The sequence below is a fragment of the Chiloscyllium plagiosum genome, chromosome 2, assembly GCF_004010195.1.
Source record: "Chiloscyllium plagiosum isolate BGI_BamShark_2017 chromosome 2, ASM401019v2, whole genome shotgun sequence".
Classification (NCBI taxonomy): Eukaryota; Metazoa; Chordata; class Chondrichthyes; order Orectolobiformes; family Hemiscylliidae; genus Chiloscyllium; species Chiloscyllium plagiosum.
Genome location: NC_057711.1, coordinates 119,534,147 through 119,549,776, shown reverse-complemented (window position 1 = coordinate 119,549,776; position 15,630 = coordinate 119,534,147). Strand labels below are relative to the sequence as shown.

At 41.5% G+C, this 15,630-nt stretch overlaps 1 protein-coding gene across 7 annotated transcripts in view; it reads right to left on the bottom strand.

The window, feature by feature from the left end:
- The window catches only part of LOC122563582 (coiled-coil domain-containing protein 171-like), a 268,787-nt gene extending 253,726 nt beyond the window's left edge, over positions 1-15,061 (bottom strand). For all 7 annotated transcript variants that reach the window (XM_043717497.1, XM_043717514.1, XM_043717527.1 and 4 more), the window contains exons 1-4: positions 14,906-15,061; positions 6,718-6,907; positions 6,034-6,178; positions 3,286-3,460 (exon numbers count right to left, since the gene is read on the bottom strand). In XM_043717497.1, the coding sequence (XP_043573432.1) occupies positions 3,286-3,460; positions 6,034-6,178; positions 6,718-6,878 (481 nt within the window). In that variant the 5' untranslated portion in view covers positions 6,879-6,907; positions 14,906-15,061. The remainder of the gene's footprint in view (positions 1-3,285; positions 3,461-6,033; positions 6,179-6,717; positions 6,908-14,905) is intronic.
- Between the last annotated feature and the right edge of the window lie 569 nt (positions 15,062-15,630).

Sequence of the window (15,630 nt, the reverse complement as noted above, 5' to 3'; positions counted from 1 at the left end):
CTCCCACAGCTACCTAGATTACAACTCCTCCCACCCTGCCCCCTGTAAAAACGCCATCCCATATTCCCAATTCCTTCGCCTTTGCCGCATCTGCTCCCAGGAGGACCAATTCCAATACCGAACAACCCAGATGGCCTCCTTCTTCAAAGACCACAATTTCCCCTCCGACGTGGTTGATGATGCTCTCCACCGCATCTCCTCCACTTCCCACTCCTCTGCTTGCTACCAGGACAGAACACCACTGGTCCTCACCTACCACCCCACCAACCTCCAGATACATCGTATCATCCATCGTCATTTTCGCCACCTCTAAACAGACCCCACCACTAAGGATATATTTCCCTCCCCACCCCTATCAGCGTTCTGAACACTTTAACTCCCCCTCCCACTCCGCCAAGGACATGCATGTCCTTGGCCTCCTCCATCGCCAGACCATGGCAACACGACGCCTGGAGGATAAGCGCCTCATCTTCTGCCTAGGAACCCTCCAACCACAAGGGATGAATGCAGATTTCTCCAGTTTTCTCATTTCCCCTCCCCCCCATCCTTTCTCAGTCCCAACCCTCAGACTCAGCACCGCCTTCTTGAACTGCAATCTTCTTCCCGACCTCCCACCCCCAACCCCCTCTCCGGCCTATCACCCTCACCTTAACCTCCTTCTACCTATCGCATTCCCAATGCCCCTCCCCCTAGTCCCTCCTCCCTACCTTTTATCTTAGCCTGCTTGGCACACCTTCCTCATTCCTGAAGAAGAGCTTATGTCCGAAACGTCAATTCTCCTGCTCCTTGGATATTGCCTGACCTGCTGTGCTTTTCCAGCAACACATTTTTAAGCTCTGATCTCCAGCATCTGCAGTCCTTACTTTCTCCTAAATTTTTTGATTGGCAATGTAATTAATGGTTGTTGGGGACAAGCAGGAAAGAGAAGCTAATGCCACAAGATGACCAGTTGTGCATTTAATTAAATGTGGGAACCAATGCTGGGCCAACTGGTGTCTCCTGCTCAAATTTCTTATAAACACCTGAATAAACTCAAAGTTTAATAGTTTTAGTCATCACAACTCTGGACAGGTTTTTATTAAAACAGATTTGTAAAAGTCTAAGAGGTTTCAGATATTCAAGATCCCATGTAAGGTCACCTTGACCTCACAGCTTTGTCGCCTTTACATACAATGCTTTGAATAGAAAAATGAGTACATTTAACATTTATGTTATTTATAACTACAAGTGGGAGAGGAAAATGGTAGCTAAAAACTGGTGAAGGAATTGAGTGAGTTGATTGATTAAATGCTTATGTTGATGATTTATGGGTGATAGATTTAATTGTTCAGTTTTTCTGGTTATTAATTTCTCATGATACTGATTTTAATGAATTTATATATAGACAAAATTAAAATCATATAGATTTCCAATGGCATTGATAAAATATGAACTATGAAGTTTTGACTTCCTTCATCTGATTTTAGTACCAAAGACTCTTATATACTGAAATGTACAAAGATGAAAAAACTGATTTAAAAGTGGCCATAGTTAGCACCTGACCACAAGTTGAGCCAAGTTTCAAAATCATAAATAAACAAGAACCAGTCTGAACTGAAATTGATATTTTTCATCAAATGAGACTGAAACCAGTCTACCAATCTGTATCTTCTATATCTGTTTGACCTACACTTTTATGAGAGTCACAAATTGAAGATAAAATTTAAGCAATTAAATAAGAGAAGTTGCCTGTGATTTTCCAGCCTGGAAACAAGGATATCAGACATTGAAATAAACAAACCAGCTGTATTTCAGGGAGCTGCTTTTGGCAAGAGGAGATGGATGAGTGGCTTGTACAAACTGGAATAATCTCTCAATTTTTCAAAGATCAAAACATCCAGTGATAACACAAACTGGAGAAAACATTCAAACACTGAAAATGCAAGGATATCTGCAATTTTCACAGTTGCCACAATTCCAGGACATAAAGTGTAGCACTGGAAAAGCACAGCAGGTCAGGCAGCATCACAAAAGGATATTGATGGATTGCAGATTTGGGCAAAGAAATGGCAGATGGAGTTTAATTCAGGCAATTGCAAGAAGATGCCTCTTGGAAGATCACGTTCAGGTGCGAATTAAACAATAAATGACAGAACCTTTATGAGCATTGATATAGAGGGATCTGAGCATACAGGTCCACACATCCCTGGAAGTGACAACACAAGTGGATAAGTGGTCAAGAAGGCATACAACATGCTTGCCTTCATCAGCCGGGGCATTGAAAATAAAAGTTGGCAAATTATGTTAAAGCTGTATAAAACTTTAGTTCGGCCACATTTTGAACATATGTGCAGTTCAGGAGGACGTGGATACTTTGGAGAGGGTGCAGAGAAGGTTTACCAAGACATTGCCTAGTCTTACTTAAGTTTTAGTTATGAGGACAAGTTTGATAAACTCAAACTGTTTTCACTGGAAAGACGGGGCGGAGGGGTGATCTGATAGAAATCTACAAAATTATGAGGGGCATAGATAGGGTGGATAGTCAGAGGCTTTTTCCCAGGTCAACTACAAATGGACACAGGTTCAAGGTGACAGGGGGAACATTTAGGCGAGCGGCACAGGGAAAATCTTTTACCCAGAGAGTGGTGGCTGCCTGGAAAACACTGCCAGTGGAGGTGGTACAAGCAGGCACATTAGCAACATTTAAGGCATATCTTGATAGACACAAACAGGTGGTGAGCTGAGAGACAGAAATTGCGTATGGGCAATAAATGGCAGGTCTAAATAAGTATTAGGAATCTTGGTGGTTGGAAGATTCTTTTCCTGTGTTGTATTTGATTGTATTGTATTGATTTCAAGATTTATAGTGTTTTATCTTACTTTATGTACTAGACAATGTTCCCTTCTTAAGTTGGTCCTTGCATTTGTGTTTGATGCCCCATCTTCATTATTTTTCCTCAGGGTTAGCAAATAATATCACTCTTCTTTTGATTCAAGAAAACTTTGTAAATGGCACCTTTTTCGTTTCTGGTGAACAAGTTAACCAAACTTAAATTGAAGCAAGGTATAGCTACATGCTAAAAAGAACATTAAGTCTTTATCGCAGCCAACTAGGGAGGTTTGAAAACAGGGGTTTGATTCACCAAGTTTTAACAAATGTAATCTAAAACTGGTGTGCAACTTTTTTTTTTAAATAATTTCTAAAAGATAACAGCTGTACAATGTGTTGTACAAATTACTTCAGGAAAATGGCTTTACAACTTTTTAAATATAATTTTCTTCTAGAAACACAAGAATTTCATGTACCTTTTAACTGTGCATGTACTCTGTGAATAGAGTCTATTCTGTCTTCTGAAGTGCATTTTACAACACTGGCTTCCTTCTTGGCCACAGCTAGCTCGTACTCCAGGGTCTGTCGCAGTGCCTCTCCTTTCTCCAGCTGTGCTCGCAGTCTAGCAATATGGCTTTCAAATGTTGCACGCTGTAGAAATGAAATAATATTAACAAGGTAAGTGCACTTCAAATTTAAAGTGCAGTTTCTCCTGCAGCATTATATTTGATTATACTGAATCATAATATTTTCTTGGGAAATAGTTGGAAAACATTGCAACAGCATGGGCAAAAGACTTAGCCACATGCTTGCATGGCAGAAAGATATAACAATCAGTGGAATGCAAATGTTTGCTATTTTGGCAAAAGAAAACTATATTGGTTCCTACTTTATGTCTTATGTTTGACAAAGTAAGACCCGAAAGAACAGTACATTTAGTATTTTCTCCAACTTAATCTCCAGATCTATAGATCGAATACAGTAGCTATTATAAAAGTCAAGACAGAACATGAATCAAAAACAGGGAAATTTCAAATGGGTCAATTCATTATCCTCAATGAAGCTACATAATATTTTAGGTTGTCTATTGGTTATTTAAGACTACAAAATTAAAAGTAGAGATCTGATTATAACCCAAACACTAAACAACCAGGAACATCTTAAAACAGTACCACACAGGAACAGACCCTTTGGCCCACTAACTATGTACCAACTATGATCTCATTATAAAGCAATCCCATCTGCTTACACAAGGTCCACATCCCTCTATTCCTGTCTGTTCATATGGCTTTCTAAATGTCTCCTAAACATTGCTAGCATACCTGCTTCTACCACCTCTCTGGCAGTACATTCCAGGCACTTACTACTCTGTATAAAATACTTGCCTGATATCTGCTTTAAACTTTCCCCTCATCATAAGCCTGTGCCTCCTCATGATGCTTCCACCCTGGGGAAAAGACTCTCACTATTCACCCTATCCATGCTTCTCATAATTCTATATCATTCTATCAGGTTGCCTCTCAGCCTCTGGCAAACAATCCAAATTGGACCAACTTCTTAAAGCTAATGTACTCCAATCCAAGTAATGTCCTGGTAAACCTCTACCAAGTACAGGGATGAGAAATGCTCACAATACTCCAAATGTGGCCTGCGACATGACTTGCCAACATTTAACTCAATGCCCCAACAGAGGAAGGTAACATGCCATACATCATCTTTGCCATTTATCCATATATGTTACCATTTTCAGGGAGCTTGCATTCAAGATCCCTCTGTATGACAATGCTCCTGAGGGTCCTGCCATTTTACTGTATGCTTTCCTCTTGTATTTGGGAAATCAAATGCACCACCTTGCACTTGACAGATTAATCTCCATCTACACTTCTCCATCCAATTTTCCAAATAATCTGTACTCTGCTGTATCCCTTGACAATCTTCACTATCCACAATGCCAATCTGTGTCTGCAAACATATTAATCAAGTGACCTATGTATAAATCCAACCTATTTAAATACATTGCATACAGAGGTCTCAGCACTGATGCTTGCGATATCAACTTAATTCTGGAGACAATTTGCTTCTTCACAGGAGAAATATTACGTGCAATGAAATTTACCAATTAAACACTCAGATCCATCTCAATCCTACCTTCTGTAAACTTCAATCAGACTAAAATTTTCATAGTTGACATCCTGTACTGTACTAAGCCCTGTTCATTAATTCTCACTATTCCTTTACCTATGGATCCTTGAAATTTGTACAGCTAGTATGTCGCCCTTCGCTACTTCCTTCATTATTGCTCCACTTGCTTAGTGCATCTCAGCCACAGTCCACTTTCCTCCTCCATACCATACCTTTAATTGCCCTATAGGAGAAAAAAATTGTCTCAGCCTCAAATATGTTCAGCAATGGAGCATTCATAACCTGCTGGAATCGAGATGCCAAAGATTAACAATCCTCTGAATGAATAAATTTCTTCTCATCTCAAATGGATCCCTTATTCCTAAACTGTGACTCAATGTTCTAGATCCCCAAGCTAGGGCAAACAACCTCTCAAGTTTGGGCAGTGTCAAGCCCAAGTTAATTTTGAGACAATTTGTAGCTCAGGTCCTTCAAGCTCAGGGAGCTAACTTAGACTTATCAACTCCTAATCTTCTAAAGTCCAATGAGTATGGGCCCAGCTTTTTCAGCCTTTCATTGCAGAGCAACCCTTTCAACCTCCCCGGGGTCAATCTTGAACAATTTTGCTGTATTGTCTCCAGTGCATGTATGTTCCTTAAATACAGAAGTCAAATATTTGTGTGCAGTATCACAAGTATGGTCTCAAAGCCCTGTACAATTTTAGTTAAACTTTCCTTAGTCTTCTACTCTAATTCTCTTACAATAAAAGCCAACATCATCCTGCTTTAGTTCACTGCTCATTTATTTCCACTTTCCAAATATCTTGGGATTTAGTTTTTTCTGTATTAAATGAAACATACTGTATAAATACATTAATCAATACCATTAGACATCCTAAGATTGATCTTCAAACGCTGATCACCTAGAAAGGCCACCTATGCAGAAACCAATATAACTGCAAACATCAGCAAATAGAAATTTGTAGAAAGATAATTACAAAAATTACAATTTTGACCAATTCCCACCACTGCCTATACAGTGCAATAAAAAGGTGTTAATTTCATACAAACTAGACATTCTTAAAGATAGCTCTGCAAGCTTACCTCTTCATTAAATCTGCTGGTTAGTTCTACTTTCTCTTTCTCCAATCTGTTCAGCTTCCACCTGTGTTCAGTAGAACTACAATCACCATCCCCAGGCTGCAAATGTTTCATTTGATTCTGGAGCTGACTAATGGTGCTCTGCAATCTAAGTAAATATTTTAAAACAAAATACATTTGCATCTCTCATGGCCCTGAACATGCATCCGTCTGACAACTTTTGAAATTGGAACCAAAGGAAACATGGCTGCTAGTTTATCTACACTGATGTGGTAGAGTCAGCAAAGATAAATGAGCAGGTGGATCATGGTTGTGAGAGGCTAGTTTCTAAAAGGGCAGAACACAGTAGGATCTCATCTGTTTCTTTTCCACTGGAGATCTTCTACACCTACCTATAGGGCAGGGAGGCTTGTTTAATGTCAAATTAAGGAATACAGTTCGTGTTAGGGTTAGGGTCATCACTAATTAAATTTAAATTAACTTTTAAAAGTTACACGTTAACTCCTAGTCATGAATTAAGGAGATTTTTTTCAGGACATTTTTCTCTAGGTCATATTAAAAGCACTACTTAAAACACTGAATGTCCCAAATACCATCTGATTATTTATCTTTTATTTTCCCAAAGATGAATGATTAGTTGTCTGACCAGCAATACCTACTTGCATGAATCACTACAGATGACATTACCTCTCGATATCATTAGCTGTAGAGTTTTGCTTTTGAGGAGAAGACAGTTTGGGGATTAAATTCCTTGAATCGGTGTTGGCTCTCAATTGAATGATCTGGGAGCTGTTACCCGTCCCTTCAAGGGAACGTCGCACAGGGTCGTGCAAATCGGCTGCAGACATAACTTCCTTCCCCCTACATGTTTTAAAACCTTGAAGAAAACAGAAATAACAATGTTCGCAGCTTAAAATTTTCAGCGGCTACTAGGGAAATCAGTCGCGTGAGAAAAGAAGTCTTTGTTGCCACTCTGCCTAGATTACCCGCATTAAACAACATGTAGAAAAATGGGTCATAACTTCAAATAAAATTTCGATTACTAAATTTGTTCTAGTTAACGCGTAATGAAACTCAAACTGAAATAGAGGGACTATTCTTTCCGAGCTATGAATGGTCAAGTCCGTATACTTATCTCCAGTCAATTGAATTGGGACAGGTTTAAAAAAAAGCGTTAAGATCACAGACTTACTTCTCACTTCTCGCCCCCCAAAGAACTCTCCCCGGTTTTGCGACCACTTCGTGCTGGAGAACACGGAAAAGGTCGTGTTTGTAACCAAGGACATCAGGATTTCACCGCGCTGAGTCGAGAAGGAAAGCAATATCAAGAAACATTAATGGAAACGCTAAGTACAAAACTGTTTTATGTTAACTGGCGGCGATGGTAGAGGGTAGCACCAGCGCGGTGCACGACTGTTGCGTTTCAGTCGAGCATTGTGAACAAACGCCGGCCGCACAACCCTGTCAGATACAGGACCGCAAGTTAAAATGCTCAAAATCTAGCAATAAGGTCAAACTGGCCACATTTGGAGGGGCACCAAAAACAAACAGTAAGAGAAAGGAGTCAGAGGACACCACTTGGGCGGGGGGCTCTACCATGCAGAGAGGGAGTGATCAGGGAAAGACGAAGTAGGGAACGTTACTATGCAAACCGTCGAGAGTGGGACAGGGGCATCACAAGGGGACATCCGTGCAGCAGTGAGGAATGGCAGCCTGAGGAGATCACATACACAGGAGTTTCAACTGATGGAGCACAAACGTTTGTAACAACTCCACGTTTAGGGCACGTTTCACCTGAATAACCTAACACCCCCATCCCACCTGTCTCTTCAAACAGGGCTGTGGGATGGAGAGTTAGCTGCCCAAGAAGTACACTAGAAGTAGGAGATGATAAAGGCACAGTGACGGACATTATGTTATTTGCCCAGAAAGATGAGTTCAAATTTTACCACAACAGCCTTAATTTTAAACTAAATATGGCTTCAATAAAAAACTAGCATGAGCAAGATATTACCTAACAGCCATAAAGATGTATAAGCACAGAAACTGACCCCTCGGTCCAACTTGTCCATGCCGACCAGATATCCTAAACTAATCTATTCCCGTTTGCCAGCACTTGGCCCATATCCCTCTCAACCTTTCCTATTCATATACCTATCCAGATGCCTTTTAAATGTTTTAATTTTAATCAGCCTCCACCACTTCCTCTGCATAAAATCCCGAAAGAACTGTGGATGCTGTAAATCGGAAACAAAAACAGAACATAGGAACATAAAAACTAGGAGAAGGAGTAGACCATCTGGCCCTATGAGCCTGCTCTGCCATTCAATAAGGTCATGGCTGATCTTTTCGTGGCCTCAGCTCCACTTACCTGTTCTCTCACCATAATCCTTAATTCCTTCATTGTTCGAAAAGAAATCTATCTTTACTTCAGTAAATGTTTTTAAAGCGGTGTCAGCTACTTCACTGAGCAGGAATTCCATAGATTCTCAACCCTCTGGGTGAAGAAGTTCCTTCTCAATTCAGACCTAAATCTGCTCCCCCTAATTTTGAGGCCATGCCCTCTTGTCCTAGTTTCACCCTCCAGTGGAAACATTCTCTCCATGTCTATCTTATAGAAATATATAAAATTATGAAGGGAATAGATAAATTCCCCCCACTCCCCCGATTCCAAATGAATATAATCCCAGTCGACTCCGTCTTTCTCATAGGCCAACCATCTCAACTCTGGACTCAACCTAATGAACCTTCTCTGCACCCCCTCTAGGGCCAGTACATCCTCTCTCAAGTATGGCGATTAAAACTGCATGCAGTACTCAAGGTGTGACCTCACCAGCACCTTGTACAGCTGCAACATAACCTTCCTGCTTTTAAACTCAATCCCTTTAGCAGTGAAGGACAAAATTCCATTTGTCTTCCTAATTACCTGTTGTGCGTGCAGACCAACCTTATGTGACTCATGCACAGGGACACCCAAATGCCTCTGCAAAGCAGCATGGTTTCTCTAAGATTAGATTACTTAGTGTGGAAACAGGCCCTTCGGCCCAACAAGTCCACACTGATCCACCAAAGCACAACCCACCCAGACCCATTCCCCTACACCTAACACTATGGGCAATTTAGCATGGCCAATTCACCTAACCCGCACATTTTGGACTGTGGGAGGAAACCCACGCAGACACGGGGAGAATGTGCAAACTCCCCACAGCCAGTCGCCTAAGACGGGAATTGAACCCGGGTCTCTGGCGCTGTGAGGCAGCAGTGCTAACCACTGTGCCACTATGCCGCCAATCATGCTGCAACTTTTTACCATTCAAGTAATAGTCCTTTTTAGCTGTTACCCTGACCAAAGTGGATGATTTCACATTTATTAACATTATACTCCATCTGCCTGACCTTTGCCCACTCACTTAAAGTACTTCCGTTCCTCTGCAAAGTTTCTTAGTCCTCTGCACACTTTGCTCTGCCACTCATCTTTGTTTCATCTGCAAACTTTGACACACTACACGTGGTCCCCAACGCCAAATCATCTATGTAAATTGTGAATAATTGTGATCCCAACACTGTCCCTGAGGCACACCACTCGTTACTCATTGCCAACAAGAATAGCACTCATTTATCCCCACTCTTTGCTTCCTGTTAGTCAACCAATCCTCTATTCATGCTATTACATTATCCGTAACACAATCCATCTTTATGCAGCAACCTCTTGCGCACCACCATGTCGAAGGCCTTTTGGAAGTATAGGACCCTTACTGGGTTCCCATTGATCACCATGCTCGTAATGTCTTCATAGAATTCCAAAAGATTAGTTAAGCATGATCTGTCCTTCATGAACCCATGCTGCATCAATCCAATGGGACAATTTCTATCTACATTCCTTGCTATTTCTTCCTTGATAATAGATTCAAGCATCTTCCCCAATTCAGAAGTTAAGCTAACCAGTCTATAATTCCCCTTTTGTCAACCACCCTATCTAAACAATGGCGTCACATTTGCTGTTTTCCAAACTGCTGGAACTGGCCCAGAGTTCAGCGAATTTTGGAAAATTACCACTTGCTATTTTTCACACCATCTCTTTTAGCACCTTGGGATGCATCCTGTCAGGGTCAGGAGACTTGTCTATCCTGAGATCTATTAGCCTGCCCAACACTACCTCTTCTGCGAGGATGATTGTTTCCAGGTCCTCACCTACCTTCATCTCTTAGCCATGTTATTAGTGTCCTCCACTGTGAAGATCAATACAAAATACCTTTCAATGCCTCGGCCATTTCATCATATCCCATGACTAAATGTCACTTCTCATCCTCTAAAGGACCAACATTTACTTTAGCCACTCCTTTTCATTTTAATATATTAAGAGAAACCTTTGTTATCTGTCTTTCTAATCTGTGCTAGTTTTTTTCCTCATGTTCTATCTTAGTTTTCTTTATAGCTCTTTTTGTGGCTTTCTGTTGACCTTTAAACCTTTCCCAATCTTCTCCTTTCCTGCTGATCTTGGCCACTTTGTATGCCTTCTCTTTCAATTTGATAGTCTCTTAGTTCCTTAGACACCCATGGCAGATTACTCCTTTTCTTACAGTCATTCCTTTTCATTGGAAAATACTTTTGCTGAGCACTTCGAAAAATTGCTTTGAAAGTACTCCATTGCTCGTCAATAAAGTCTTTGTTTTCAGTCTACTAGAGCCAACTCCTCTCTCATCCTATTATGGTCTCCCTTGTTTAAGCAAAGGACCCTGGTATTGAATTTTATTTTCACACTCCATCTGTATTCTAAATTCAACCATATTGTGATTGCTCTTTCCAAGAGGATCCCTAATTATGAGGTCATTAATTATTCCTGTCTCCTTACACAGGACCAGTGCTAGGATAGCTTGCTCCTTCTTCAGTTCCATTGTTCAAGAAAACGATCGTGGATACACTCAACGACCTCCTCCTCAAAGCTTCTCTGACCAAGCTGGTTCAAACAATTGACATGTAGATTAATATCCCCCATGATAATTGCCACACCATTTTTACAGGCATTCGTTTTTTCTTTGCTTATTGTCCGCCCCAATGTGATATTATTATTTGATGGTCTATAGACTACGCCTATCAGTGACTTTTTCTTATTAGAATTTCTAATTTCCACCAAAATGGATTCAACCTTATTCTCCATAGAATCTATATCATCTCTCAGCACCACGCTGATGTTGTCCTTGAATATTAGAGATACATCACCTCCTTTAACTTCCTGTCTGTCCTTCTAAATAGTCTGATACTCCCGGGTATTTAACTCTCATGACCATCTGTAATCACGTCTCCGTAATGGCCACTAAATCATATTCATTAGCGATAATTTGTGCCTTTAACTCGTCAAACTTATAACAAATGCTACAGGCATTCAGGTAAAGTGCCTTTATGCTAGTTTTTATACCCTCATTATTTCCAACATTTCTAATAGAAATTGCTGGAAAAGCTCAGCAGGTTTGGCACCATTGGTGGAGAGAAATCAGAGTTAAAGTTTGGGTTCAGTTAGCTACCATCAGTTCTGAGGAAGGATCACCAGACCCAAAATGTTAACTCAGTTTTCTCTCCAAAAATGTTGCCAGACCTGCTGAGCTTTTCCATTAATTTCTGTTTTTGATTCACAAAATGTTACTTCACTCTGCAGAATCTATTTTTTTGGGGGCTATACAGTCCCATCATGACTGCTGTAGAGCTGCACCAACGCAACTTTCTAGAAAATGTTGAACCTGTATATTGGTGACTCTTGGATTGTATTGACAAAAACCTAATCTTGTTCATTTGTGTTACTTTGGGAGGCATAGCTATATCTTTACACAGTCAAGCCTGTACACGACTGCAAGGCCATTCCAATGCTGCTAACCCTTACATTTCCACACAAAAGACCACCAAGCTGGTCAATTATACCAAACTACTTTCGAAAAACAAAAAGGATACTACCTGATATCAACCTAGAAACCAGATTAGACAAAGTTGAATGATCGTGGTAGAAACCGAATTTCTATTTACATCTTGCTGAACTCACAGTTATTAACTGAAAGAATACTGTAATATTTCACATGTTAAACCAAAAGTCCCAAAATACAAGAGTTGAACAAAACATGTACCACTAAGTTCGCATTATCATGCATAAAAAAACTTTAAAGCCAAAAAGAAATTCAACAGAACACACCTCATTCCACCCAAGAGGTCTCCTGCATTTAGGCAAAATTAAGGTGGGCCATAACTCTCAAAAGTATGAAGTTTGGTAGGGTCCTTTCACTAATACTGTTAGTGTACTCTCCAACTCTACTTCATAAGATTACAGGAGTAGAATTAGGCCAATCAGCCCATAGAGTCTGCTCCACCATTCAGTCATGGCTGATAGGTTTCTCAACTCGATTCTCCTCCTCACTCTTAATCCCCTTACCAATCAAAAATCTCTGTCTTAAAGATATTCAATGACTTGGCCTTCCAAACCTTTTGCAGCAATGAGTTCCACAGATTCAGCATCTCATGACTGTGGACTCCCGAGCTGATACTTAGGCCTCACCTGAGTCTTGTTCAGGAGACTTCAAATCAGAAAATACTTCTGACAGCCCTTTTCAACTGACATACTTCTCCAGGTGGATTATTTCTCTGCTCATTTTAGAGCTGTACCATTCCAAGACTTTATTGACCTTTTTTCATGTGAAATCATACAGGTGACCCAAAACAAAAAAGGATTCCTGAAATCATGGAAATAGCATACAATACTAGGGTTAACCCAGCAGTAGATTTAAAGTAATTATCTCCAACTTCTGAATTTTCCCTTGGTTTTAGGAAAATCACAAATAATTTAAACCACTCATTGAGGCCTCTGTCTCCAGCATGAGGCCCAGTGAAGGCTCTCCCATTATTTTATTCTTTTCACATTTATAATGCTGACTTTATAAAACAAACAGGCCTCCAATTGATTTATAATTGCTTTGAGTCTGTTTACCAGTTTCTCAAAAGAAGATTTTCCATTCATTTTGCATTTAAAAGTGTCTGTTGTCAAGTTAGAAGTTACATGCTTAAAACATGTGAATCATAAAAAAAGAGATATTCAAAACAAAAGGGGCATCCAGCCCAGTCAATTCTACAAAGTCCTCCTGACTACTACCTGTGCCAAACACATGCCAAAATTGGAAGAGGTGGCTCACAGATTAGACAAAGAAGACCTTGACATAGTCACAGTCTCACAAATATCTTTCAGAGATTTTATTACCCTACCCAAGTGTGTCCTGTAACACCAGCAAAACAAATCCAGTAGGAGGCAGCAGCTGACCTCACAAGTCCTCAAAATTGATCTCAATCCCATGAAATCAAAATGATATCAGACCAAAACTGGGTAAGGAAACCTCCTGTTGAATACCTCCTACTGACTTCATTCAGCTGATGAACTGACACACTTCCACATTGAACGTCACTTAAGAAAGATACCAAGAGTAACAAGGCCAGTCTACAGTCATTTGAAGTCACTCAAGAAAAATAACAGAGAACACAGAATTACAGCCAAGACTCTGAGTCCCAACAATATCTTGACTATAGTGCTGAAGACTGCATATCTAGCTCCTTAACTGGATAAGTTCTAACAACTTTCAAGAAGCACAATACCATTCAGAAAAAAAAACAGCCATTTGATCAGTACCCTAACCACCTTAAACAAACATTCACTCACTTCAGCACCAGTACATTGTGGCAGCAGTGTGCACCATATAAAAAATGCACTGCATCAGCTTACCAAACCTTCCACTTAGCACCTCCCAAACTAAACCCTTGCCACCAACAGCACAAGAATTAGAAGCAAGAGAAGGCTGTTTGGCCCATCAAACCTGCTGCCATTATATAATGGATTACTAAACTGTTTGTGACTTTAACCCCACTTTCCTGTCCGACCCTCAAAACACTTGACTTCCTTATCAAAGAGAAATCAATCTTGCATATATTCAATGACCCAGATTTAAAGTGAGGGAGGGGGGTGGGAGGCGGCTAACAATCACAGTACTTCGTGACAGCACTACAACTCCAAGTTTCCCTTTAACTCGCTGTTCCTTCAACCCATACGGGTCAAAATCTTGGAACTCCCTACCTGACAGCGCTGTAGGGAGCACCTACATCAATAAAACACAACCAATTTCTGAAAGGCTACGAAGGATTGACAATAGTTAATGGTCACACCAGTATCCCATGAATGTATAATAAAGTGGGTGTGAAGTTCACAGTGAGGGACAAAATACCAGACCAATGAAATAGCGAAGGCAGTCGGGGTGGGTGCACATACGGAGGAAACAATAGTTGTTTGGAGGCAGTTACATGGGGTGCATGAAATTCCAGGATGTTTGTTTTATGTGGGGAGTGTGAAATTTTAGGTTGTCCAGGAGCTTGGCGGGATGGAGGAAGGCAGAGTGTAGCAGGAGCTTAGTACCCAAGAGTTCGGGATTAATTTCCTGATGTTTGATGAACAGATGAGGAAGCAGAGTACAATAGGGGTTTGGTACCGATGGGTTTGAGGTGGAAAGTGAGTGCAGCAGTGGATTGGCACACGTGTTTAGGGTTAGTAGCCCCGGGTTTGAAGTAGGGAGAAGCAGTGCAATAGAGGCGCAGTAGCTAGAGTTTTGGATTCAGGACTTTGTGATTTCAAGAATGGCGGAGGAAGCAGAGTGCAGGGGCTAGATACCGAGGAGTTTGGGTTATGGGCCCGCGAGATCACAATCTATGCAGCATTAGGGGAGAGTCAGAACTGAACAGTAACTACAGTCCATCGTCGTCACCACCATCATCAGCAGCCCGGCCCATTATACAAATACAAATAAGCTATCCGGCCGATCCTAGGTTTCTACAAGCCTGCGGTGCGACAAACTCCCACCTTCTCTCTCGGACTGGTCGTGTATTTAAATATCCCGCGCGGCACCTCCGCCGCGAACCGGGCAAACAAGGCGCCTCGAGCGGGGCGCAACATCGGTTTAAAACTCAACTGACATCCTCCCTTCGCCACTTCCGCCCCGCAACTCCACCTCCACGATCTGTGGTGGGGGCGGGAAGGAGAGGAGCTCTCCATCCAATTGGTGAATTGCAGATGACGCAAGGGGCTGTCAACGTACACGCGGGCAAGACATCCATCCGATGAGGCGGGGGGAAGTGAGTGTTGCTTAGCAACAGTGCGGAAGCGGCGCGTGCGCACTGAGTGCTGCCGGCTGTCAGGGGCCCGTAGGGTTCGCGCGTTGCGAGGGCGCGGATGGCATTCACAGAGAGGAGGAGAAAGTAAGTCGACCGAGACCGGCGCCGGCAGCTCAGTCCTACACCAACCTACCCCCATTATTCATCCTTCATATAGCTTTAGCTGGGTCCACCCGCACAATACAGCCAGATCCTCTCGGATGTATTACTGAGGAAGTGCTGCACTGTGGGCGGGTCAATATTGAAGGAGTGCTGCACAGTTGGAGGGTTAGTATTGAAGGAGTTCTGCACTATTAGTTAGTATTGAGAGTGGGCTGCACTAGCAGAAGATCAGTGCTAATGGAATGGAGCAATATCAGAGAATTAGCACTGAGGTTGTGGCTGCCTTATCAGATGTGCATTCTTTTAGTTGAG